The sequence below is a fragment of the Ciconia boyciana genome, chromosome 7, assembly GCF_034638445.1.
Source record: "Ciconia boyciana chromosome 7, ASM3463844v1, whole genome shotgun sequence".
Taxonomy (NCBI): Eukaryota; Metazoa; Chordata; class Aves; order Ciconiiformes; family Ciconiidae; genus Ciconia; species Ciconia boyciana.
The window spans coordinates 34,173,205-34,198,313 of NC_132940.1; the positions used below are offsets into that span (position 1 = coordinate 34,173,205).

Below are 25,109 nucleotides of genomic sequence, written 5' to 3' on the forward strand. Positions count from 1 at the left end.
AATTCCCACCAACTAACTTTGCCTAAATTCTGTATATAACATTGAGTGCTAGACTTGAATTTCTTCTTGTCAGTTCTTAGCTGTCACTTTTTCTTCCCTCCTCATTTATTTTCCCTATTTCTATTACTTCTGACTTCTACATAAGAAGATTTTGGCTTAGCTGGCCAATGTATCTTGTAGTGTTACAGGCCTGTGACTGGAACTGTAGTAAAAATTAATGCTATGTAGTTAACTGTTTACTGATGAATAATGACAATTTCTATAAACACCACAACTGTCAGTTTGGAATCAGAATACTCTTCAGAACCCCCTCTTCCATCTTGAATCAACGTAACATTTTTTTGCCAGGATGAAGTAGTATCAAAAGTTGTTTAACTTTCTGACCCCGCTGACCTGGACTGAGCAGAAATTTTTGACAGGAGGTTGAAGAGCTCCATTTCTCTACCTGTTGTTTTTTGGGTTTTTTGTTTGTTTGTTTGGGTTTTTTTGGTGTGGGGTTTTTTTTTTTTTTCATTTCTAGAAGTAAGACAGATTTTAATATGTCCTGTAAGTAGCTAGAACCAAATTTTGTAATTTGGATCTTATATTTTAGATATTTGCTGTGTATTCTGAATGTAGTGCCTCAGTAAAGAGTTAGAAAAATGAGTAAATGTAAGTCATGGTTTAGTAATATGGCACAGCTCAATGTGCCTTGTAGAATGGTGTTATTTTACCCCATAGCAATCATTAACAATGTGTAAGTAGAGGTCATTCACCTTTCAATACATGTTTATACAGTGTATCTGCTTCTTATTTTTCCAGACACACTTTCCTACCCTCAGGATCAATGGAGATCAGTGAGACACAAGTTTCAGACAGTGGAATTTATATCTGTGTAGCCACAAATATTGCTGGGAATGTGACTCAGTCAGTGAAGCTAAGTGTACATGGTAAGTTTTAACTTAAAGGATAATCATCTGCAAGTTTCCGCATGGAATTTGCCATCATGCAGAGCTTTTCACATGTTTTTCCTTAGGTACATTAAATACTATTGACCTATATTCTTTCAGGTCAAATTATCTTCATATGCAAGTTGTTATTGATTATGTGGAAAGGAAATATTTTATATACACACACACATATACATATATATATACACACGCCCCCTTGCTTTAATGTTCCTTAGACTCATGAAAGAATTATAGCACAATATGACATTTGACTCTTTTTAAGTTGGCCAGAGGGATTTTAAGAACTGAAAACTTGTTCTAATGCACCTGGATGTTCTCTGTGCAAGAGGTTTCTCAGCAGTAAGTTTGCAAACAGTGGCTGAGAATAGCAAAGTTGGCTGAGGCTTACAGGTGTCAACTTCCCACCAACTTGATGGGAATTACATATCCAAACTCTTTTGGTAGTGAATGTCAAAGTTTGCTTGCCCACCTGCTCAGGTGGTAGTGAAGGCAGTGTGCAGCTGTGCCACCTGTGGATAGGCAGCTGCTCCTGTCTTGGTGCACAGCTATATGCATATACATTCTGCCGTACCCACCTTCACGATCTAATACCTTAACACATCTTACTGTACTTCATCAATTCAAACCAGCACCCTGTGCTTGTGCCCACCTTCCTCCCCCTCCATGAAGGTATCTAGTTGTTCTTGCTCAAGCTAGGACCCATGTCCCCTTCCCTCTCCTTCTTACCATAGATCATCACATTCTCACTCCTTTGTCTCTCTCCTACTCTCCCCTTACTGGTGCCCCAGTCTCTCAACCACTTACACAATGTCACTGTGTTGTTAGCTCTGTGCTCTCTCATTTATTCCTCCTTACCTGTATCAGACAAACATAGGTTGTGGCACATGTACCTCCTGCCAGCGCTAAAGCACATAGGAGAGTGGGTGCAGGAGCCATAGCCTGGCACAGCCCAGACGAGGCTGATCAATAGCAATTGTGGATGTATAGATAGTTCTCCTGTGGTTCATGTAGAGTTTGGAAGTGTTGCTGCCAATGCCCATTGCCAGCACACGTCTTTGAAGTGGACCACATACCACAAAGGTACCAGATTGGAACTCCTGCCCCCAGCAGCTCTGAAATGTTCAGACTACACTAATTCAATTACAATGCCTATAACAGACTACTGTCTGGTTCTGTGTATAGAGAAGTCTGATATCAGTGTACATCTTTGTTTATCTGTAATTGTACATTAACAGGGAGTCTGGAAAAATGGCACTTGTTATTGCTTCAGACGTTCTTCATAAGTCTTTTTATTGTCAACGATCCTTGGAAAGAAAAACATTGTGGCAGAAAAGTTATGTTGGATTTATATTATTCTTTAGGAACAGCAAAATCTCTTCCAGTCATATTTTATGTCCTTGTCTGAACTTGTGTTTAGAAGCATACAAAGATCAGGGATTAGGGGAAGGAAATTAAAATGTCAAAAGGAAAATGTAATTAACTTTATCATAAAAGCTTTTGAACTATTTTGTGTTCTGAAGAGCCAGTACCCATAGCTCTTCAAACGTGCTCGGTATAATAATATTACGCTACTCATGTGGAAGTCATGCAGTAGAATTTGAAATGTAGCTTCTTCAAATAAGTTAAGCAGTAGGGTATCATACATCCTATCCAAAGCAGAGAACATGCAGGTCTGCTTTCTTAGTCACCTGAGGGAATGTGGTTTCAGTGAATAAAGAAGGAAATTTTCTAAAATGACAAAAACAGAAAAGAATTGCATTTAATCATAGAATAGTTTGGGTTGGAAGGGACCTTTAAAGGTCAACAAGTTCAACCCCCCTGCAATGAGCAGGGACATCTTCAACTAGATCAGGCTGCTGAGAGCCCCGTCCAACCTGACCTTGAATGCTTCCAGGGATGGGGCATCTACCATCTCTCTGGGCAACCTGTTCCAGTGTTTCATCACCATCATTGTAAAAAATTTCTTTCTTATATCTAGTCTCAGTCTACCCTCCTTTAGTTTAAAATTGTTAGCCCTTGTCCTATTGCTACAGGCCCTATTCAGAAGTCTGTCCCCATCTTTCTTCTAAGTCCCCTTTAAGTACTGAAAGGCCACAATAAGGTCTCCCTGGAGCCTTCTCTTCTCCAGGCTGAACAACCCTAACTCTCTCAGCCTTAAGAATGATTATTTTCTTCACATTACTATGGACTAAACTTGTCTTCCTTAGTTCCTCCAAAGATACAGCGTGGGCCTCGAGTTTTGAAAGTCCAAGCTGGCCACAGAGTTGACATACCCTGCAGTGCCCAGGGGATCCCTCCCCCAACAATCACTTGGTTCAAAGGCAGAAGCATTGTGCCGATAGATGGTGGGGAGTTTATCCACAGCCTGGATGGAGCTCTAAGCATCAGCAACATCAAGCTTCCTGATGCCGGAATCTACAAGTGTATTGCTAGTAACATAGCGGGCAGTGACACGTTGGAGATAACAGTACAAGTTCAAGGTATTTATGTTAGGGCTGTAATCTTGCCTCCTGCGCTGGCTAGGTATAATTTCATGCTAGTGCTTTCTGGTTTATGTTTTGGAGAGCAATGCTCTTTGCTGTTATATGATGTTATATGATGCAAAATCCAAATCTGTTTTAGATGTTATGTTCTGATGTTAACTAAGGAAGATTAGAATAGGCAAATACTTTTTTTTTTTTTTAAATAAAAAAATCTTTAAGCTACTTATGATTTGGTTTTGTAGTAGGTAATTAAAATCAGATTCTGGTATGGGAAACCTCTTTTTCAAACATTATTTCTGTGTGTTCTTGCGTTTTCAGAGACTGTTTTCAGTGTCTTACGTTTTCAGAGACTGTCTCTGAACCTCAAAGCCTGGTGTCACAGCTTTAAATGGAATTGGAATTTTGCATGAGCTGAGATTGAGCTCTTCACTTAATCAGTTACTATGCTATTGAAATGGTGATGGGGCAACAGTGGTCAATGTGCCAATTTAAATATGTAGTATAACTCCTCACTTGATGGGCTGACATACATCAATGTAGCATGGCTGACTTAAGCTGAGCAGGAATTATTTCTTCTTTGTAATAGTCTAAAGACAACATTCCGATCCCTTTGGATTAGAGGTGCTGAGAACTGCTTGTTACAAACAACAAAGAACTGCCAATAACTTTACTTAGTTATAAATAATATTCTTTGTATAGTCTCAGTCTGCACACAAGTTTAAAATAAGATGCAAGAACAAAGGATGGAAGTAGTACTAATATGTGGTATGAGAAAAAACAATTTAAATAGTATTTTTCAGATTTTGCAGAAACACTGTCTCTACCTTCAAAACAAATATAGTGGGTTTTAGAGAGAACCAGTTTCAGTCAAATTTGAAAGCCTCTTTGTACTGCTTACTTCCTAAATATTCCCACTGAAATCAAGACTGCTTGTATAGTACACTTCATCAATGTGTAAAGGGTGTTATTGGAATCTGACCTTGTGTGAAGGAGACACACTTAGAAGTGTTACGTATTGCCAGACTGTATTTTCATGTTTGGGAGCAGAGGTCAAGAATTTTTTTGGGGTGTAATTTTCTTTCAGAGTCTCCTACTATCGATGATCTGGACCCTCCATACGATAGTCCCTTTCAAGAAAGAGTGGCAAATCAACGCATTGCATTCCCATGCCCAGCAAAAGGTGTGTATCATTGTTACCACCTTCAGTGACAAAAGTATACTTTTCTGTAGACCATTGAAAATTACTAAGTTTCTGTGTACCTCTTGTCATGGTAAAAATGTACAATCTGCACAGTATTTTCCATGTATACTTTATGTGGAAAAATTCAAACTAACAGTGATTTAGATAACCACCGTGTGCGGAAGTTCTGTGAAAAGTCATTGCTAGCCAACAAGCATATTATAATGTTTAGGACTAAGATTTTTAATGTTAAAATCATACTGTAACAGTCAGGGCTTCCTCTGAGTTTGAAAGCTCATGGCCTCCCTGTGCATTGTCCTTGCCAGTAAGACTTCCAGCAAGCAGTGGGAATTGTTTGAATCTTTCCTGTTCTGAGCTGAGTGAACCATTTGTTGAAGTTTCACCTTTTTCTTGTTAGGTATTCCAAAGCCTGTCATCAAATGGCTGCGTAATGGAAGAGAGGTGACAGGCAGTGAACCAGGGATTTCAATTCTGGATGATGGGACACTGCTGATCATAGCTTCTGTTACACCTTCTGATAATGGAGAGTATATCTGTGTGGCAACCAATGAAGCTGGAAGCACAGAAAGAAAATATAACCTGAAAGTTTATGGTAAATAATAAATACAACTATTGGGGAACTGTTTCTGAGAACATCTTCTCTTTTATTGTTGAAAATTGCATGCCCCAAATCTGCCCATGTGCAGTTGAATTATAAAATCTAATCTGAATACTTGCATTTCTATTATTCTGATACTCTCTATATTTTTGCTGTTGTTTCTGTTCTCTGTGACTTTATGCACAAACCACTTTGTTTTGCTCAGAGAGCTAGGTGCATCTCATTTGTAGAGGGCTCTAGTTACACTTGAAAACTTTAATGCAAATAACAAATGAAGACTTTTGTACTGTAGAAATTAAAGATTGGGTGATAGATCCGCATTTCAAATATAAATATGAGAAAAGTTATTTATCGGAATGGACACAGAATAGGAGAATATTTGCTCCTGATATTCTTCTTCCAGAATCCTAATTGGAAAATAGAAACTCTACAAGTGGCCTTGAGATATTTTGCTTCTTACAGAGTATTTTTATTCCAGCCTTGTTCACTTCCCGTGATAGTTAGTTATGATGCCTGAGCAGGATTATACCTTTATTCTGAGAAAAGAGGAATTCCATGTTGTGTGAGCAGGGGTCATCAATAGGGTTTGAACTTTCTAATCCACCACATAAGGCAATTCTTTTTGAATTCGTAGTGGGACAAATGATAGGCAGATGTTCTTGGGGATGACTGGAGCACTGAAGAGGAAGGATGACTCTCTGGAATCTGCTGTCTTTGTATGCTAAGCAAATAACATGGGATTTTAAGATTAAGATTAAATTTAAGATTAAATTTTAAGATTATTCTCTTAAAATGTTGATGGTGATTGTGTTTGAGTGAATTTCCCTGGGAGGATGTTACTGGGCAAGAGAAGACTCTGTTTTTTGAGAAAGAGAAGAAAGGACACAGGGAGATATATCCAGAGCCAAAAGGCAAATGGAAACGTTGGGGAGGGAATGAAAAGGGTCTGAGAAGTTTAGATTACAGTGGTCCTTGAATTGAGGGGAAGGAGGAAGTGGAAAATCACTGCAATAGAAGGCTTAATATATGACTTGAAGCTTTCTTGTAGTTCCTCCTGAAATTAGAGATCAAGAAAAGGTGACAAATACATCTGTAGTTGTTCATCACCCTGTAAGTCTCTTCTGTGAAGTATCTGGTAACCCCTTCCCAATCATCTCCTGGTATAAAGAAGATATCCAGGTATGTATGATTAACCTAATTTAAATAACATAGCCATCATCAGTCAGTTTTGTGTTGACTTTTGAGTGCTTGGTATGAGAACTCATTTAAAGTAAATACATGTACATGCTTCTACCTAAATTTAAACTGCACTAAGAACACCCACACAGAAAGCCAACTAAATATGGCTAATCCATTAATTCAGATGTTCAGTAAGTCAAAAGTAAACTTTTTATTTTCAAGATTCCCGTAGGAATTAGCTTTAACAATCTCCCAGTATTGTAGATGCCAGAGTCCTTGCAGAGGGGACAAATAACGGTATTTTCTTCATTCTGTAGGTGGAGAAATAAGAACTCTTGGAGGTGATTTGAATTCCTCAGGATTATCCTTGAGTCCTATACTTCTAGTTGTAGCTGCTAAGTGATAGTTTAAGATGAGGCGAGACCCCTTTATGCACCTTTGTGACTGACCATTACTGATGGACGAAGAATTTCTTTGGTTTTCCCACTCTATTGCATGTTGAGCTACACGTCATATTGAATAGATCGTGGAAGTTGAGGAGATTAGTGCTGTAACTGAAAGGGGAAACAGATTATCCTTAGACTAAAACTACCATTTTCCTTTAAAAATCCAAGTGTGATATTTGGCTGATGTAACTTGGATCATGTAAGGCTAATGTCTCGGGTTCTTTTAAGGTTGTGGAAAGCAGTACTCTCCAGATTTTGCACAATGGGAAGATACTGAAGCTCCTTAAAGCTGCTACTGATGATGCTGGACAGTATTCATGCAAAGCCATAAACGTAGCAGGAAGTTCTGAGAAGCTGTTTAACCTAGATATACTAGGTTAGTTCCGTGGTTTTGGTGGTTGGTTTTTTTTTTTAAGATGGGGATCTGAAAAACAGTTGATACTTAAGAAGCCTTTACATTTCAATTTATTATAAATGAATTCTTCCTCTCACTGCCCATTAAATATTGGCTGCTGAAGCACTCTTCATGGTGGCTTTTGAAGACTGAAATTTTGCCATTCTTGTAGTAACACAGACAAAATGCTGCTTTTCATTTTGAGATTTTGGTCTTTGGTACTTCTTTTTGTATTTTGGGTGTACAGTAGTCTAACATGGGTGTATTTTGGGTGTACATAGTCTAACGTAGTAGTCATACATTAAGTCTCACATAGTCATCTTATGTACAATTCACCAGCACAAGTGTGGAAGTGCTTGTCATGGTAGAAATTATGTTGTGATCTAGCAGGAGTCACTTTGCAGTGAAAACTAAATTTGTTTCAAGGGAACAGCATGATTCACTACTGCATTTCTTCTAGTTTCATAGCATACCTTCCTGGTTAAATGCCAGTTCTTCCTGTAATGTTTGTCTTTCTAAAGTTCCACCAAGTATAATAGGTGCTGATACCCTTGGTGAAATTGCAGTCATCCTCAACCAGGAAATCAGTCTGGAATGTAGAGCTGAAGGCTTCCCTTTTCCTGACATTCACTGGTTCAAAGACGGCAAGTAAGTGTATTATAGCTTTTGTGGTTTGTGTCTAGGTTATTCCTCCCTTAGAATGTAGAGGAAGAAGATGCACTGTACCAGCAAGCTCAGCTTTTAACTACTTAGTGTGAAGTTATTGTCAGCAGATAAAATTTGTGGTGGTGTGGGGTGGTAAGTTCTTTAATCAAAAGTTAGCATCCTGCTTTTCTTTGTGAACTGTCCCATTACTGACACTGGCACTTGCAGAGCAGATTTACAGTATTTGAAGCCAGACAATACTTGAACCAGGACAAATGTAACCTTTTTTTTTGAGTTTATTGTATCTGTATTACTTTAAACATATCATTAGTTAAAATACAGTTGTTTTGCTGACATGATTTTTTTCATTGGTAGACAGTACCCATATCAAACATTTTTCTAGCTAGTGCCTTGTGCAGTTCTGCATATATACATTAAAGGTTTTAAAACATTTGTAGCCTGCATGTTTCAGTTCTTTGTGTCAGCTTCCAGGGTAGCATACCAAGAGAATTCTTGGTGGCTTAAATATTGGCTGAAAAACAAAATGGTCTGTGTTTTTAAACAGTGTTGGTGTTTAACAATGTAGTTCAGTATAGGCATTGGCTAGTACTCACAGATATTCTGATGTGACAATTCCTTATTCTTTGTTATTGATCTGTTGACACTTTAATCTAGTAAATGCAGACATTTCATTATCAGCAAAGGTCTGTTGTGACCTAAGTAATTAGAAAAAGAAACTGACATCAGGAGTAGGACTCTGTTGCTCTGATGCTGGCACCCTGGACGACCTGAGTAAAGTACTTCTGTGTTTTGGTTTCTTCTAAAAACCAGGAATAAAGTTAATTATAATAGTTTGTCACTTTATGGTGGCTCTTCAGATAAATGCTGTTGCTCTAGTGCTAAATCGTACTATTTAATGGTACAATTACTGCCACTAAAGTACCCCTTCTTATTACTGTCAGTTAATAATGATGGGGTCAGAGTTCTGTGAAGCAAAATAATCTCTGTTCCAGGCCTTTGTTTTTGGGTGATCCCAATGTTGAGCTTCTGGACAAAGATCAAGTTCTACACATAAAGAGTGCTCGAAGGATTGACAAAGGTCGTTATCAGTGCAGCGCCACCAATACTGCTGGCAAACAAGTTAAGGAGGTCAGGCTGATCATCCATGGTAAGTTTATAGAATACCTGATCCTACAAGATCCTTTAATTTTACTCATAAGATTTCTTTGTTGAATGGAGATGCTCAGACAAATATAAATTAAGGTTCTGATCTTGCAAAATTTGTGTATAAACATAAATTAATACTCATCTGTTGACAAAGTGATATTTTTGAGCATTTTTGTGTGTCAAGCTAAGTATGGATGTAGTCTGTGCAAGCTTGGCCTTTAAGTGGCTTTTATGTGCTTTTTATTAGATTCTAATTGGTGAAAGCCAAAAATCTTGAAGGCCCTTCTCAAATTTTGCTATTAATTAGTGTCAACTGCATTGTTTTATTATCACATTGGCTTCATTATTTTGATCTGTCTTAGGGAGGAGAAAATTAATTAGAAGATTTTTTTATTTTAATACACTTACGGTCTTTTTTTAACCTAGTCCTAGGTGTAAATTCAGCCAGGAATAAGTTAAAGTCAGTGCAAAAGTATAAAGTAAAGTGCAAAACCAGTAAGAATCAGACCCAAATAGTATTTGGAAAAGGATAGTCCAGATGATCTTCAGGTAGTGTGGTGTGTCATCTTGCTTAAATTGGTATAAATTGAGGTCATTTATAACAAGAGAAGAAATACTATCATGAGATAACCATGTTTATAGCACACTGAGTATACTTTTGTGTTTTTACCAGCAGTGGAGTCTTAGCAAAGACATGGAGAACAGACAATTCCTGTGATTAGTCTAGATAAGTTTAGTGTAATTTAGATTATCAGTTGGGAGAAAAGGAGGGGAAAGATTCATGGAAGAAGGAAGAAGTAGCTTTTGAAGGAAGACTTCAAAGGAGACAAGAGGAAGAGTTTTTCAATTTGGAAGGCAAAGAATGTGTGAAAGCCCAGTCAGACCTGAAAACTGAGAAAGCTCAGTGCTAGCAGAGGTTAGGGGGAAACAAGTGCAGAAATCTATAGGTGAGATAACACTCTTGTGCCCAGAGTGTGAAGTGTAGGCATTTGAATCTGTGAGCCCTTAAGCTGATGAGTCCTCATTTGCTATGGATTTGCTTCTGAAGACTGTGTCTCTTCTTCTGATAACTGTGAAGTTATAATACATTATTTCCCTCATCTGGGATGTTTCTGAAGCATGGAGCAACCACATGCATGGAAATATGCCTGTACACCAATCATAGTGAAGTCTTTTTCCATCAGGAACAAAGAAAATGCTGTGAGGACTTGCAGGTGATTGTGGCTGTTGTGAGATTAGAGGAAAGAAAAACCCCACACAAATAAAATCCTTGCAGATGAGTAGGCCTTACTTGAGGTTCTTCAGAAGAGAGAGGTGAATTTGTGATAATAGAATGGAATATCTCTTTACTTTTAAATTTCTCATTAATCCTGGCTGGACAAACGGAAGCCCATGGAGTAAGTAAGGAACCTAGATGCTAATTCTTGCTAGTTCTTACTTCGTTTTAGCTGTTTAGCCCTACTTTTGGCTTTGATATTTTTCCAAAACACCATGCTAAAACCATTCCCTATCTCTGTGGATGAAGGCATTTGCTGATAGAGAAATGCATTTGCCTTTGAACTGGGTGTGTTTCAGCGTATTTTATAGGTTTGTGAAATTTTGCACACAAATTATTTAATTAGGAAAATATTTCATCACAGTTTGATAATCTACAAGACCCATCTCATAGGTGTAGATCCATTCCGACACTTTGCTTTACATTTCTGCAGTGGTATTTTAAATGAACACTATGGAAGTCAGTGGAAGTCTAGGATATACTGAGCATGTTTGGCAGCAGAGGGGTTAATGTGTCTGCCAGATGTGTCTGGTGCTTTCAGCAATCATGAATTTAGTTGTTGCCAATTGCACTGTGTTTTTATTACTTCTACAGAGATTTACGAACTCTTTATATTGGCTGATTTACACCAGAGCTTGTTTGCTAGAAAAATCTGAGTACTGCTGCCTAGCGAGCAAGGGAAATGACTATGGGCCAAAACTTTCAAAAATAGGAGCATAAAGCTAGACTGTTAAGCTCATATTTAGTCTCAAAGTAAGTGACTTCATCTTCAGAAGTTTTGAGTTCTGAGCAGTTCCCACTCCAGTCATAGAGGCTCTTGGATGTATTTGGTATTTTAAATAGCGGGTTGCTGTTCCTTGTTTGGAGCATGCACCTCCCAAGGTACACAGGGATTGCTCTTTCCCACTCAGAGACAGGGAAGAGGCAGAGCCATGCCCAAATGCATTGCAGGATGCATGGAGGCCCAGCTGTCCTAACTTACCACATGTTGGAGCCTAGAAGGTAAAATGTTTCCAGGTACCTCTAGTAGGGCAGCAATGCTTTGCAGTGGCCCTTGCTGTGGCACTTGTTTCTTTAGTATATGGTGGCCCTTTGATGTTAGATTCCATTTATGTTGTGTTCTCTTCGTGCTTTCACCTCTCAGCATACCCCAGAGAATTGTACAGGTATAACTCTGCTGGGGGAAAAAACCAAACAAAAATGCCAGGAAGGGTTGGAAGTCTGATTAAGCTAAAATCTCCTATTCTTACAGCATTCTAATGTTTAATCTGTTTAAATCTACACAGACTTGTATACTAAGGCTTTAATACTGTTGTTTTGTCTTTTGAAATAGTCCCTCCTAGTATTAAAGGAGGGAATATTACCACAGAGGTGGCGGCGCTTCTTAACAATCTTATAAATTTGGAATGCGAAACCAAGGGAATCCCTGTTCCTACCATTACATGGTACAAAGATGGACGCCCAATTATTTCCAGCCCCCGAGCTCTGTATGTGGATAGAGGGCAATTCCTGCAGATACCTCATGCCCAAGTATCAGATTCTGCAAAGTACACTTGCCACGTGACCAATGCTGCTGGAGCTGCTGAAAAAATATATGATGTGGATGTCTATGGTAAGCAAGAGCTTGTAGAACTTGGTTATTTGCTGTGTTACAGGAAATAGGTTTTGAAAGCTTTTCTGACTTCATAACGTCAGCAGCCTTTGCAGGCCTGTCAAGGGTGAACAGCAGTCCATTGTTGCGTTTAAAGACTGGCCTGTATTAGCAGGACTATGTAGAGGGAGCTTTACACCCTGTGCTTTATGTGACTCTCAAAAAAATCTTGACTTTAGGGGCCTTGATACCATGCTTTAGTGAAGTATCAAAACTATTTTTTCTCCATGTATCTTTTCTCTTTCTCGCATGTGCATGCTGAACAACACTTATCTGAAATACCTGCTCTGGGTGGGATCTTTCGCGTACCGTTTTAAGACCTCCAGATTTGGTTCTTCCGGCTCAAAGCCCTGCAGATCCTCTATTTTATACAACTGGTCAATATTAAACTACATCGTTTGACTTCTCTGTTTCCCCTTTGTCTTGGCTTGCCCCAGCAGCAAATTCTCACGTGAAATTGTGCGTGACATAATGGCATATAGAGCCAAAGTGAGTGGAGAAGAACTAACCCATTTGCTCTTAATACATTTTCTGGCTACAGAATTAATCACTTGCAATATATTGTTTCCTTTCTCTACAGTTCCTCCAGTAATTGAGGGCGATGCTGACACAGCCCAGAACAGGCAGGTGGTTGCTGGCAATTCACTGACGCTAGAGTGTAAAGCTGCTGGCAACCCTCCGCCTCTCCTTACCTGGTTAAAAGATGGTGTGCCTGTGAAATCAAGTGACAACCTCCGTGTTGTATCTGGTGGGAAGAAGCTGGAGATTCTGAATGCTGTTGAGGCTCATCGGGGCCAGTATTTGTGTGTGGCCACAAGCATAGCTGGAGAACAAGAAATCAGATATGAAGTTGAAGTCTTAGGTGTGTGAGCAACAGAACTACTGATTTATCAGATTTCTATAAATCTAATAAAACATGCTTTTATTTTTGTTAGTATCGTTATATGAAACATTGTTTAGTCAAGTTGCATACTTGGTTAAACCTGGGCACTGCACAATTTTTCTGTCCAGGTTTATGGGACAGCTTGAAGACTCTCTCAGGTTAGTTCTTGAAGAGTTTTTGTGCATGTGGTAGGTAAATATTATCCTTGCGAACCTTTAAAATTCTGCTAACTTGCTTTTCTGGAAGAAAATCATAGATGTGAAAGGAATCCATTAAAAAATATCACTGAGTAGTTGCCTCTGGGGGAAGAACACCTTTCTCCGAATTTGAGCTGTGTTGTGCAAATTTTGAACCTTTCATGAAGATTTTTTTCTTCTTTTTCCATTGAGTCCTTTACCACAGTCTGAATCTCAGCAGTCCCTTCTGAATGTTTCTAGGCAAATGAATTATACAAATGTTAATCACATTCTCCTGACGTGGAAGGGTTTATTTAAGAACTTTAAAGGCTTGATTTTTAGGCTTTGAACTGCCCTCTTGAAGGCAGTTCAATAGTTGCATACTATTGCATGCAGATGTAGAGCATCCATTATGCTGCTGCAGTTATATCTCACTGGTCTTGCTAGTCAGTGAAGAAGCTGGGAGGAGCTATATGGCAGTGCTTCCTCCCCAGTCCAGCCACTCCTGTGAGGGAATGAGACAGGGTGAAGAGGAGCTGGAAGAGGGTCCTCTGCACCTTTGTTTTCGCCTTCTGCTGACAGAGGGTGGTAAAAGTCCTCCCTGCACACACACCCCATTCACAAGTTTGTTCAGATAGAATCTGGAAAAAAACAAACAAACAAGAAACAATAAAAAAGAATGAGAAGAGTAATTTGAAGACACAAAATATCATTGGGTAGATGTTTCTCTTCAAAAAGGAACAGTGATGAACTGCAAATCTGTACATGTCCCAAAGTGAGATAGATGTCAAGATTTTTTTTTTTTAACATTACTATTTGAGATAGACTTTTATGACATTTCTAATGCTTAAATGTTTCTGTGATGGATTTTTCTCTTACAGTCCCGCCATTTGTGGAAGGTGGGGATGAGCTCTTGGACTACATTGTGATTCTCCATAGCCCTTTGGAGTTGGATTGTTCTGCAACAGGGACACCCTCACCAACTATCATGTAAGGGGATTGGTATGACATAGGAAAAAAAAAATCTGGTTGATTGGGTGAGCTTGGAGGTAGTGTTTATGAACTGCCAATGTTATTTAGTGACAGTTAATGTGTGGAGTACAAACTCCTGGCTCCACTGAAGACAGCATCAGACACACGCATGGCAGGATCAGTTTAAACTACTTTAAACTTTGTTTTAAAGTAGTTTGGTATGTTGTGCCAATATGCATGTCCTGGAAATTAGGATAGATAACAAAAGCTGAGAAAACTCTCATTCCCTTGCTAATGCAACTGTACACTTTTCATCTGCCACCAGTGACCGGTTTTGCGTTGTAGATTTCTGTCTGCCTCTGTTGGTGGCATCTGCTTTCACTACTGCTTCCCAGCTGTCACCTTTCTGACTTCTTTAGTGCCTGTTCCCCTATACTCCCTTCTCCTGATAAACCATTTCAGTCTGTGGCACTCAGAAAAGCAGAATAGTACTTGGCATATTCAAACCTTCCTAGAAATGCAAAGAGAGTTACCAAGACATTCTGTTTAGTAGAATTGTGCATATTTTAGGAGTGTTGTTGATCTTACTTTTATAGAGATCTGAGATTGTACTTTCTTTTTGGTAGGTGGTTGAAAGATGGTCAACCAGTTGAAGAGGGAGCTGGACATAAGATCTTATTAAATGGACAAAAACTTCTCATCTCTCGAGCTCAAGTGTCAGATACTGGCCGCTATAAATGTATGGCTGCAAATAAGGCAGGAGAACATGAAAGGGAATTTGATGTTACTGTGCATGGTAAGTTACTCAAGGGAAAGCAGCAGACTGCCTTTATTTTAAATTGCTGGCAAGAAGGTGCTAAAATTTTTTGTAAATGTTTATTTGTATTAGCGGGTTGAAAAATTGGAGGTGAGAGTAGATGACATAGAAGTAGAGCTGCTCTTACCTGTGGGATATTGCTTCTATATATTTAAGTGTATATGTTCAAATGATGCTTCATTTTTGTTTCTGGTGCTTCTTGCAGTTCCTCCAGCCATCAAATCAGCTGGGACTTCCGAGAGAGCTGTTGTGATATACAAGCCTGTGATGCTGCAGTGCATAGCCAATGGCATTCCCAGCCCTTCCATAACTTGGTTAAAAGATGGTCAACCAGTAAACACAGCCAGAGGAAATATAAGAGTAAGCACTACTCTCTTATGGGATCCAAATGATAAAAGATAGTTACAATAAGTTATACATGTTAGTGCTTCTTTTCCTTTTGCTTCCCTCATGCTGTGATATAAAGATGCTAAAGATCCATCCTGGAGAGTGATGGGCTTTTTAGCTGAATAGGATGGTATCTCAGATTGAATAGCAGTATTTAGTAGACTGAATCCCATTAGACACTTCCATAGCGGAAGAGTCCATGACTGTACATTCAGGATCTGGCTCCTTTCAGTTGTACTTTAACCTTCAAGGTATGGTTGTCTGCTAGTTATGAGGTGGCTTTACCCACTTATCACTGAGGCGGGATTTAGATGAGTTTTTCTGTAAGCACTGCCATTGCAGCACCTACCTATATGTTCCCTTCTCATTGTGAGATTCTGACTTTCAATGAATAGCCTTTCCCAGTGCTTGCATGCTCCAGGGGGTCACGCACTTGTAATGGCTTTGATTTACTTTAGGCTGGAGCAGTTTTTGACATCTTGCCAGCGGCAGCTCTCTCTGCCTGCAGCCTCCTCTTCACCTTGCTTGCCTGCCCCTCTGCAATCTAGGTCTCCTCACAGCTGTACAGCTAATAATCCTGATGTTCCAGGAACACTGAAGTCTCTGAACTACCAAGACACCTCTTGCATGAATATTAGCCTCAGGTTAGAAGAAAGATGAGACTGGCTGTATTCAGTGTAAATGTCTGCTTTGCCATTATGCTTAGTGGCTCTGCCTGGGATTGTTGTGTAAAGTGGTTCCCTGCTCTCTGTTTTGGTACAGCTGGAGTCTTCAGGCCGTATTCTGCAAGTTGTCAAGGCCCTGCTTGAAGATGCTGGCCAATACACTTGTGTGGCAACAAATGCTGCAGGAGAAGCCCAACAGCACGTTCGGCTTCATGTGCATGGTAATGTTTCTGCCTTTAGTTAGAAGCTAAATGTGACTGTTTTAAAGCAGCTTTTTTATACCTGTATTCCCTTCTCTTTTAAGCTCTCTGGCATTTTTGTTGTCTCTGCACATCCATCTTTCAGTTTTCTTTCTTTGTCTCACTCCATTAGTAAGAAGTCAGGACAAAAGCTGTCTGTCTTGCAATTTAACCTTTCTCGTGTGGTACTGAGGGCCACAGAAGTGAGTGCCTTTCCAGTTAACTCTTCTGTTCAGAGGTATCCCAAGAAGCCAAACGCATTGCCACTAACCCACTGCTCAGAAGGGTACTCTATGTTTCTGAATCAAGATATGATGTACCACTGTTGGCATTATTAATTTGATCCAAGTCTTCTGGGAATAACATCATTCTGTGACCTTGCAATGGGGAAATTTTACGGGAATGACTTTTCTGAGAAAGAAACATTGTCTTATAAGGGGATTTTTCAGGCTGTTTAAAAGGAATTTTACTTTTCAGCTCAAAACAGTATAAAAGGAATCGGGGAAACTTGAAGCTGTTGTTTGCATGTGAATTTAATAAATGCTCTCACCATGATTTATGTATATTTGCCTCAGAAGTGGTCATGAAGTATTGTGCATTCTTGTTGTGACCCAATCCTCAAAGGATACAGGAGGTGCAGGAATGGACTGTGGCAAAATGCTTATGATGAGTATGATGATATTGACTTTCATTGTCAAACCAAATTTCCAGTAACTGGAAAATGTTAAACTGAAATGAAGAGAGATTGCAGTGTCTCCATGGTTGAGACCTAGAAAGAGAATCTACACTCATCTTACACTGTGATAATTGCATCATAGTTAATTTTAGTGTCAGTCCCATGCTCACAAATACCTCTTTTGTTCTCAGTCTTCATGTTCAAAGTGTCATTATCTGGTGTTTCTGTCATTTTGCAAATTTATAGACTTTAGTAAGGTAAAAACTCTTGCTTTGTTAAAGCCGTGTACAACATTCAGTTTAACGTTACCAGTTCAAGTGAGATGAACTTGCCACGTGAGAAGTATTACTGTTCTGTGTTGTGCACCCATTTCTTATAAGTCCATTTTAAGTGCCATTTTCCCTGAAAAAATAAAAAGTAATATAAATAATGTTTTATTCCTACTAACACTAATGAGGTTATATAATTAGAGTGTATTCTTGTTTCAAAGATAAACTTCCTTGAGAAATTCCTCGATCATCCAGCAGTTAGTTGAAGCTTGTGCAATTTATTGCCCAAAGTTTCTCAGAGGGCAGATTACTTTGTGATTGGATGTTCTGCTAGCTGGGTGGCTGAATTAATGAAAACCTGATGCTTTTGTCTTTTCCCAGAACCACCCAGTCTGGAAGATGCAGGGAAAATGTTAAATGAAACAGTGGTGGTGAATAATCCAATCCATCTTGAATGCAGAGTGTCTGGGAACCCTCTACCAGGTATGCATGTGCACCTTTGAGAACATGAAGCAGATCTGATAAAAGGTTTTCACTTTTATGTGCCTTTTGAAAATAACGGATATTCTGAATGTGAAGTTAATTCTGTGGTTTCTAAATTAGCTAGAAACTATTAAATGCTATGTATAATGGGGAATGTCAATATATCAACTGACGTGGAGTAAGTATTGAGGAATTCAGTAATCCCCACCATTTTTAATTAAATGAATGAAAAACACAAGGATAATGTACTCCCTTGCATGTACAGCGATGCCCTGTCCATAGACAAGAATACTGTTAGACTTTTGCTAAATCAGCCTTAAACACATCCACTCTGTTCCCCTGTCAGGTCAATATCTTATAGCGTAGGGCAGACTTAAAACAATATTGTATTGAGTGTGCCTGTCAAATGTGGCCATGTCTAGGACATTATCTAAAGTCTATTGAAATTAATAGGAGGCTCTTTGTTTGGTCTGGTCCCTTTGCCTGTGAGAATGAGTAGATTTCTCTGTGTGTACAGTGCTTTCTGTGTCTTGCCCTGATGATAAATTATACTAATGAATTTGTGGGTTCTCCTTATATTCTAAGCTTTGAAAACTAGGCTGTGTATATCTGTTTGTGTTTTATTTTACTCACATTTTGTGGAATTATAATTTTTTTTCCTTTTTTTTGAGGCAAGTTTCCCATAGAAATCATAGACATTTACCCAAGTGAGAGCTGAAGGAGTTTTGCTCCTGTTTAGACTGATAGATCTTTTGAATTGTTTCTGAAGTGAAAAAGGTCTAAAGCAATCTGGATTTTAGTTACTTCATTTCTGGGATTCTTTCAGTGCTAGGATTTTTGGATTAGGTCTTTTTTTACAGTTAATCTTTTTTTGTTCTTGTTGTTGAGGTATGTAGATAAAAATTTATTTCCTTCTTTTTTCCAATGTGTGTTTTTTGTTCCCACCCCCTGATGGGATATAAAAATACCATGTTAATAAGAGAATAATTTTCTGTATTAATTATTGTGCAGCAAAACTTGGGGAATAGTGTATAACTAATATCTTATACCTAGTATAGCAATTTATTCTTGTGCTGATGATAGTCCCATTTTCAGAAGAAAAGTGTTACTAAATTTCAGGTGAGCATCCAGGTTCACCTTCTCCGCTTTTAAAAGAATTAATTCTCAGCAAAGTTCATTTTCTAGAATCATTTATACCTGTATAAAACAAAATTTGGAATTATTGGGGGTATATGTAAAATGTTATGAAAACATAAGGATTTTATATCCATTTTGCACTCTTTTTGCTTATCAAATTACCAGTTATTTTAGGACAAACAATTAAAATGATGGTGTCCATATAATTTATACAATAACACCAGTTTGTTCACCTCTTCTATGTATGATGTGATGCTACATACTAATGTCAAAGATATGACATTAGCTAAGAAAAGTGATAGCACATCATCACACTGGAAAAGAAGCTTGCCTGCAGTCTTGTTCATCAGTCAGGCCAGATTACTTCTTGAATGTGTGTCTTTCACAGAAAACTTGTGTGCTATGGAAAATGGTTCAGTAAGTAGCAGTTTCATCTAACCGAATAGTGAAGTGATGCCAGTAAAACATTAGTTACACATTCTGCTGATGGAGGGTGCCATCTTTTGGCTGAGATGCAAAAAAGTCCTCAGATTTTGTTGATTATCAAATTCCCATAAAATTTTCTTTTGGAGTAATACCAGCTTTCTGGGCTTTATTTTCAGTTTTTCAGCCTGCCAGTTGAACTTTGATTTGGTTGCTTGCATTTTGATTCCATAAGCTTTCCCAGGTGGTTCAGTTTAATGTAGCAATACTTCAGGGTAAAAGGTGAAAAAATTATATATATCATATTATTGCATATTTTTAAACAGCTGCTGTTGGCCTTGGTATGAGATGAGTAAATCCTCTATCAGTTTGCTTTGTGTGATAACTTTTTAACTTTAGAACATTTTTTTCATAAATACATGGTGTGCATGGATGATAGCGTCAAGTTTGCTATTGAATTCTGTAGGCATAGTCAGTATTTTGCACAAATGTTACCGAATTCCTCATTTTCTAGTTACTTTTAATTGTTATTAATTATGATTAATATTGATAATGGTTTGTAAATGTTGGTGTTATGTATCTGAAAACTTAGATGGAAAGTTTGAAGAGTATTTGATCCCTTTGTTTGTAATGGGGGTATTTTTGGCAACTTTTCCATCTTTCCTTTCATTATGCAGCTATCACATGGTACAAAGACAATCGTCCACTTACCAGTGCTGCAAGCGCCACTTTTCTGAACAGAGGGCAGGTTCTGCAGATTGAGGGTGCTCAGATCTCTGACACCGGTGTTTATAAGTGTGTAGCTGTCAACACAGCGGGCACAGCTGAGTTGTTTTACAGTCTTCAGGTTCATGGTAAGTATTATAAAACTTACAAAAAACACCTGCATGCACCACCTTTGCTCTTTTCAAGTTTCAAGTCTGCTTAGCGGACTTACCATCACTCATCACACCATCATCCTGGAAGAGATACAGCACAGGTCAGAGGGAAGAAAATTCACTCTTCTGGTTTTCAGCGACATGAGGATAGTTTTGAATTAGGAAAATGTGGTAGGGGAAGTCAATTCTAGGAAGAATGAGCAGAGGAGAGGCAAAAGATTTGTGGAAAAGGTATTTATATTATCACTTCAGCAATTTGGAAGGCCTTGCAACTTGCTGGGTCTTGCTGTAGATTACTTTAAAGCTCACGGTAGATAAAGAAAGGACACAGATCAAATGCTCTTTCACAATCCAAGAGTTTTTAAAGAAAAATGTACTGAGTCTAATAAGATGAAGTGGAAGTGTGGGTGTTTGCAGACATGAGACACCTGATCAAAAGCCAAATTGGAGCTTTTCCACTGATTTCAGTGGCTTTTGGACGGGGCTGTAATCCATATTCTTATCTTTGATACATGCGTATGCATGTAGCTGGTTTTCTGTGGGAGTCTTCCATGCAAAACTGTGGCCCAAATTTGGCACAGTGTCCCCAGCTGAGATGCATGCAGAGTATGTAATTCTTATTAATGTTAATTAACAAATAATGAGCTGGGCAGTACATTTGCATGGAATTAATGACCATCATGGGAAAAACTGATGGCTCAAGACATGGTCAAAGGCAATTAACCCCACCCAGTGATTAATTCCCAGGAAATACTTAGAGCCAGGGTCATTATTCTGGTTAAACAAAAAAATGAAAAATAACTCCTAAGCATATGTGTGTCTTTTTATGGGTGGTGGAATTTCAGCGGATATGTCTGAAGTTTTCTAGGGAACTAATACTTTCTGACTTAGACACATAAAATTGTTTCCCCTTCCAGAACAGAATATATAGAGTTGCAGCCAGAACTAATTGCATCAAAGAAAGCTGAAACACTTATCCATGAACCTACCTAATTCAGCTTGTGTCATGCCAGGCTTACAAATGGTGTGCTTTTTGAATTTACCATGAACAAGTTTATCATCTAGTTTACTTAGAGTTTATGAGTTTGAGAAGAGAAAACTTGACTTTCTTTCCCCCTTAATAGTGGAAGCAAGAATGACTACTTAGTGGAGAACAGACTGTGAAGTGTCAGGTACAGAAAGTTATGCTGCATTTACTGAAAGCCTGCTCTAGATTTCTGTATGGCAGTTGGCATTGTGAATGAGCACCTATGTTGGTTGATTACTGGTTGTGTTCAACAACTTCTGTGGTTAATAGTGTTGTGGATGCAGTAGCTATGGTAGAAATTATCAGATCATTTTTGCATTAAAAACAATGCTTCATACTGCAGGCTTAACATTAAATGAAACTAGGCAGGCCTACTGAAGGAAGCAGGTTGAATTCCAGTTTAGTATATTCATATGATCTCATTGTATTAATTTTTTCCACTTCTTTCTCACCACTATAACTTTTTCAGGCATCTGAGAACAATGGATGCTATTATAGTGAAATAGGGGAACTGCGTGCATGTGTGTGGGGAAAAAAAGATTATAAAATCACACTTGTTTTTTTTCTGCCATTTCTGCTATTACTGGACTTTTAAGAGTAGGTAGCCTGAGTTACAGGCTGTTAGAGGTTGCTGAATTTATTAATGAATCTTATTTTCAGTACAGAATTTTATATATTTTTTTTCCTCACACAGGATATGTATGAATAGATCACACCATTCTCATCTCTTTCTAAGGGTGGCTTCAAGTATTAAGTTTTGTAACGATACTGACTGTAAAGCTTTATTACTAAGTTATTAGTGGTAGGAGCAAATAAAGTTGTTTTGATTCTCCTGATAAATGAAACATCTCTGTTTTTTAATACTACTTTTCTCCTTTTTTAACATAGCTCTGCAAAATTTGCTAGGCTGTATACCTATAGTAAGTGTTTTGAGATGTTCCATTAAGATTTTTTTTATCGTCAGACAGGCAGATGTTATACAGTCTAATCAGGTAAATGTTCACCTATGCTCTGCAAGGCCAATTTATTACTCTGTGTATGTATTTGCTTTATGCAGTTTATATGATAAACTTCTTTCTTTAATCTCCACCACTCTTAATGCCTATCACAAAGTCTAAATAGAATATTATAAAAGTTTGAGGGAATATTTTCTGGTTTTATGTTATGGTTCCCAGGTTTTGCAGCTGTCCTCTGGGCTGTGGGCCCAGTCTGGCTTACCTTGCTCACAGTAGTTTCATTGAAGTTATCTGACTGCTTATGTAAGTAAAAAGCAGGATTTGGCTCAGAGCAAACAAATGACAAGAGCTCAGTAGGAGTAACATGAGAAATCATTGCAACAATGTAGTACCTTGCAGAAAGAGAAATAACGTCCAAAAGTAAGCAGCCCATTTAATTTCATTGTGATTAATACTCTTACGTAGCTGTTTCAGCTTTGTTTTCTTTTTTTTCAGTCCCACCATCAATATCTGGCAGCAGTGACATGGTGACAGTCGTGGTTAATAATCTAGTGCGACTGGAGTGTGAAGCAAGAGGTATCCCTGCGCCTATTTTGACATGGCTAAAAGATGGTAGCCCTGTTTCCAGCTTTAGCAATGGACTCCAGGTACTGGGTTCAAATCCTGCTATTTGTGCCGTTTCCTGTTGTGGTAGGAGACTTTAAAACCGGTACAGTTTAATGGAACTGTATAAGCTAGGGATTTTGGAGTGAGGGTATAGGGCCTTTTGCTCTAGGTTATTGGTGCAAGTTTAGCTCCAGTAGTTACTGTGTGAAGTAAAAGATATGGATATATTGAAATAAGGTGGTCCTTTCAACTGATTTATACTGAGTAAGAGTTTGCATCGGCAAATTTTTCACTTACTGTCAAGAAGAGTAAATTGGACCATATTCCTACACTGAAGAGATCTGTAGAGCCTAAAGATAGTGTTATATCTCATTACATAAAATAGTAATTCATTTAAAAAAAAAAAAAAAACCCCTGATGTAAGGAGATATTTCAGAGTTAAAAGGAGAGGGCATGGTTGCTTTATGAAAGCTAATTTTATGATCTGAAAGGAAAGAGGGGAAATTTGTATGCTATGTGGACAACTCGGGGCACAGACAAAAGGTGTGACAGAATGTTTGAAACTGATGAGAGGGAGGACTGTCCAGATCCTGCAAAGATGTGCGAATGCCCGGAATTACCTACGGACTTGGATGAAGTTAGACTTCTGCTTTTGCAGGTCTCAATCAAAAGAGAACAACAGAGTGTAGGGAAGAGTATAGGGAACAGAGAGATGGTGGGAAGCAGTGGCAAAACAAGTATTTCATTTTGAAATGAAACCTAATAGTTCTCTCTGCTTGTGTTTCACATTGAGGCGTGTATTCTCAATGTGTCGTGCTTGTATTCCAGGTTCTGTCTGGGGGCCGAGTCTTGGCATTGACTAGTGCTCAGATCAGTGACACAGGAAAATACATTTGTGTTGCAGTGAATGCTGCGGGCGAGAGCCAGAGAGATATTGATCTCAGAGTTTATGGTGAGATTTTCTGACAAATCCCTCTATTTTTTTTGGTCATGAAAACTGTTCATGGAGCTTTAATTAAACACACTGTGGCTCAAGCCTTTAGCAACATTGAAGAAAAATTGTTCCAACCCATAATGAAAGGTAAAGTCATGAGGGGGGGAGGGTGTGTGTATTTAAGTAAAAATATATATACACATACGTACACACGTATTAAAGTATGTATGTATGTTCTTCTGTGTATCCTTGAAGAAATGTAGCTGCAACAGTGAATTTATAAGTTTAATACAAAAAGGCTCATTTATAGATGATAGGAGAAAATATGTGTTTTTCTTTGTGTAAAAAACATGTAGACCCCACGGGCAAAAGATATTATTGGGCCAGAGCTCAGTTGTCTTTATTGAACCAGAATGAGTCAATGTGAGTTTGCCATACAGCTCTCCAGTTTCTGTTCTGTTTCCAAGACCACACTATGCCTGCCTAAATGGTGGTGACTTTTTTAGTGCTAACAATGACACTGTATTGAGCCCAACCAGTCAACTTTGTCTCTTTCAAGCAGCAGGGAACGTATCTGTAGCTTTTGTATTTTGTCAGTTTTCCAAATTATGTCAGTAAGTTAATTCTGGAGTCTTTTTGACTGAACTCATGCAAATTCATCCTTCCTTCTGATTTCTTGTAACTTGTATGAGCTTCATCCTGATTTCTTGTGACTTGTATAAGATGCCTTTTCATATTGCTTTCTCAGTGATCATTGGTGACATACCAATATCAAAGAGCATGACATACTGCCAGGAGGAATGCCAGGGAGTTTGACTGTAGCAAGTTTTAAGTTTCCTTGGACAGCTCAGTGGTTTTGTACACCAGTGAAATGAGGATGAACAATGATCTGCCATTTGTTTTAGAAATCTTATGGTACCAGATGTGGAGAGAGGGGTTTGGAATTGAAGAACCTTTGTGGTTTTGCTTCTGCTTTCAGTAGGTCAGTGGAGAGAGAACTGTTTTGGATCTGCCAATCTCTAGCTTTATGGCAACCGTAAGCAGAAGTCTGGAAAATCTTGCAAGAGAAGTTAGAAGTTTGGATGTTTTCTAAGGTGAATAGGGACAGCTGGCAAGGTTATTTGGTTTTGAGTTTGGCTTTCAGAATTTACTTCCTTGTAAATGCGCTGTGGTTAGGATACTTGTGACTTGAGTCGTGGCTATTTTTGCATCTGCAAGGGGCAGTTAAGAAAGTCAGGACTCTGGCATGGCAAACAAGCTCAAGGTTAACGTGGGCTGGAACATCTTATGTCTAGAGCAAGGAATATCAAAGTCCCTTTTGGAGTTTGAGGACAGGTGTGTATGTATACGTAACCACACAAGTGGCATGGATTTATTTATTATTTCTCTTATTTTCTGGAACCTCTGTCCATTTCGGCTAGATGAAATTAAAAGAGTTAGTTAGAAGTTGTGTATGTTTAAAATTACTACTGTATTAGAAGCTGGTCAGGGTTGAGCTCAGCTGCAGGGCCATCTTGCATGAGGCTGTCACCAAAAAGTAGTATTACTCTTCGGACTTGCCTCATAAGGGTAATCTAATTAAGAAGTCACA

General features: G+C 38.5%; 1 protein-coding gene across 1 annotated transcript in view; it reads left to right on the forward strand.

Moving 5' to 3' along the window:
• The window catches only part of HMCN1 (hemicentin 1), a 204,746-nt gene that overhangs the window by 100,132 nt on the left and 79,505 nt on the right, over positions 1-25,109 (forward strand). Inside the window, exons 23-40 of the mRNA XM_072867250.1 lie at positions 802-929; positions 3,158-3,430; positions 4,518-4,613; positions 5,032-5,226; positions 6,281-6,411; positions 7,086-7,233; positions 7,773-7,899; positions 8,910-9,064; positions 11,673-11,951; positions 12,571-12,852; positions 13,931-14,039; positions 14,648-14,817; positions 15,044-15,198; positions 15,988-16,111; positions 17,456-17,557; positions 19,795-19,971; positions 22,474-22,625; positions 23,413-23,536. Of these exons, the coding sequence (XP_072723351.1) occupies positions 802-929; positions 3,158-3,430; positions 4,518-4,613; positions 5,032-5,226; positions 6,281-6,411; positions 7,086-7,233; positions 7,773-7,899; positions 8,910-9,064; positions 11,673-11,951; positions 12,571-12,852; positions 13,931-14,039; positions 14,648-14,817; positions 15,044-15,198; positions 15,988-16,111; positions 17,456-17,557; positions 19,795-19,971; positions 22,474-22,625; positions 23,413-23,536 (2,927 nt within the window). The remainder of the gene's footprint in view (positions 1-801; positions 930-3,157; positions 3,431-4,517; positions 4,614-5,031; positions 5,227-6,280; positions 6,412-7,085; positions 7,234-7,772; positions 7,900-8,909; positions 9,065-11,672; positions 11,952-12,570; positions 12,853-13,930; positions 14,040-14,647; positions 14,818-15,043; positions 15,199-15,987; positions 16,112-17,455; positions 17,558-19,794; positions 19,972-22,473; positions 22,626-23,412; positions 23,537-25,109) is intronic.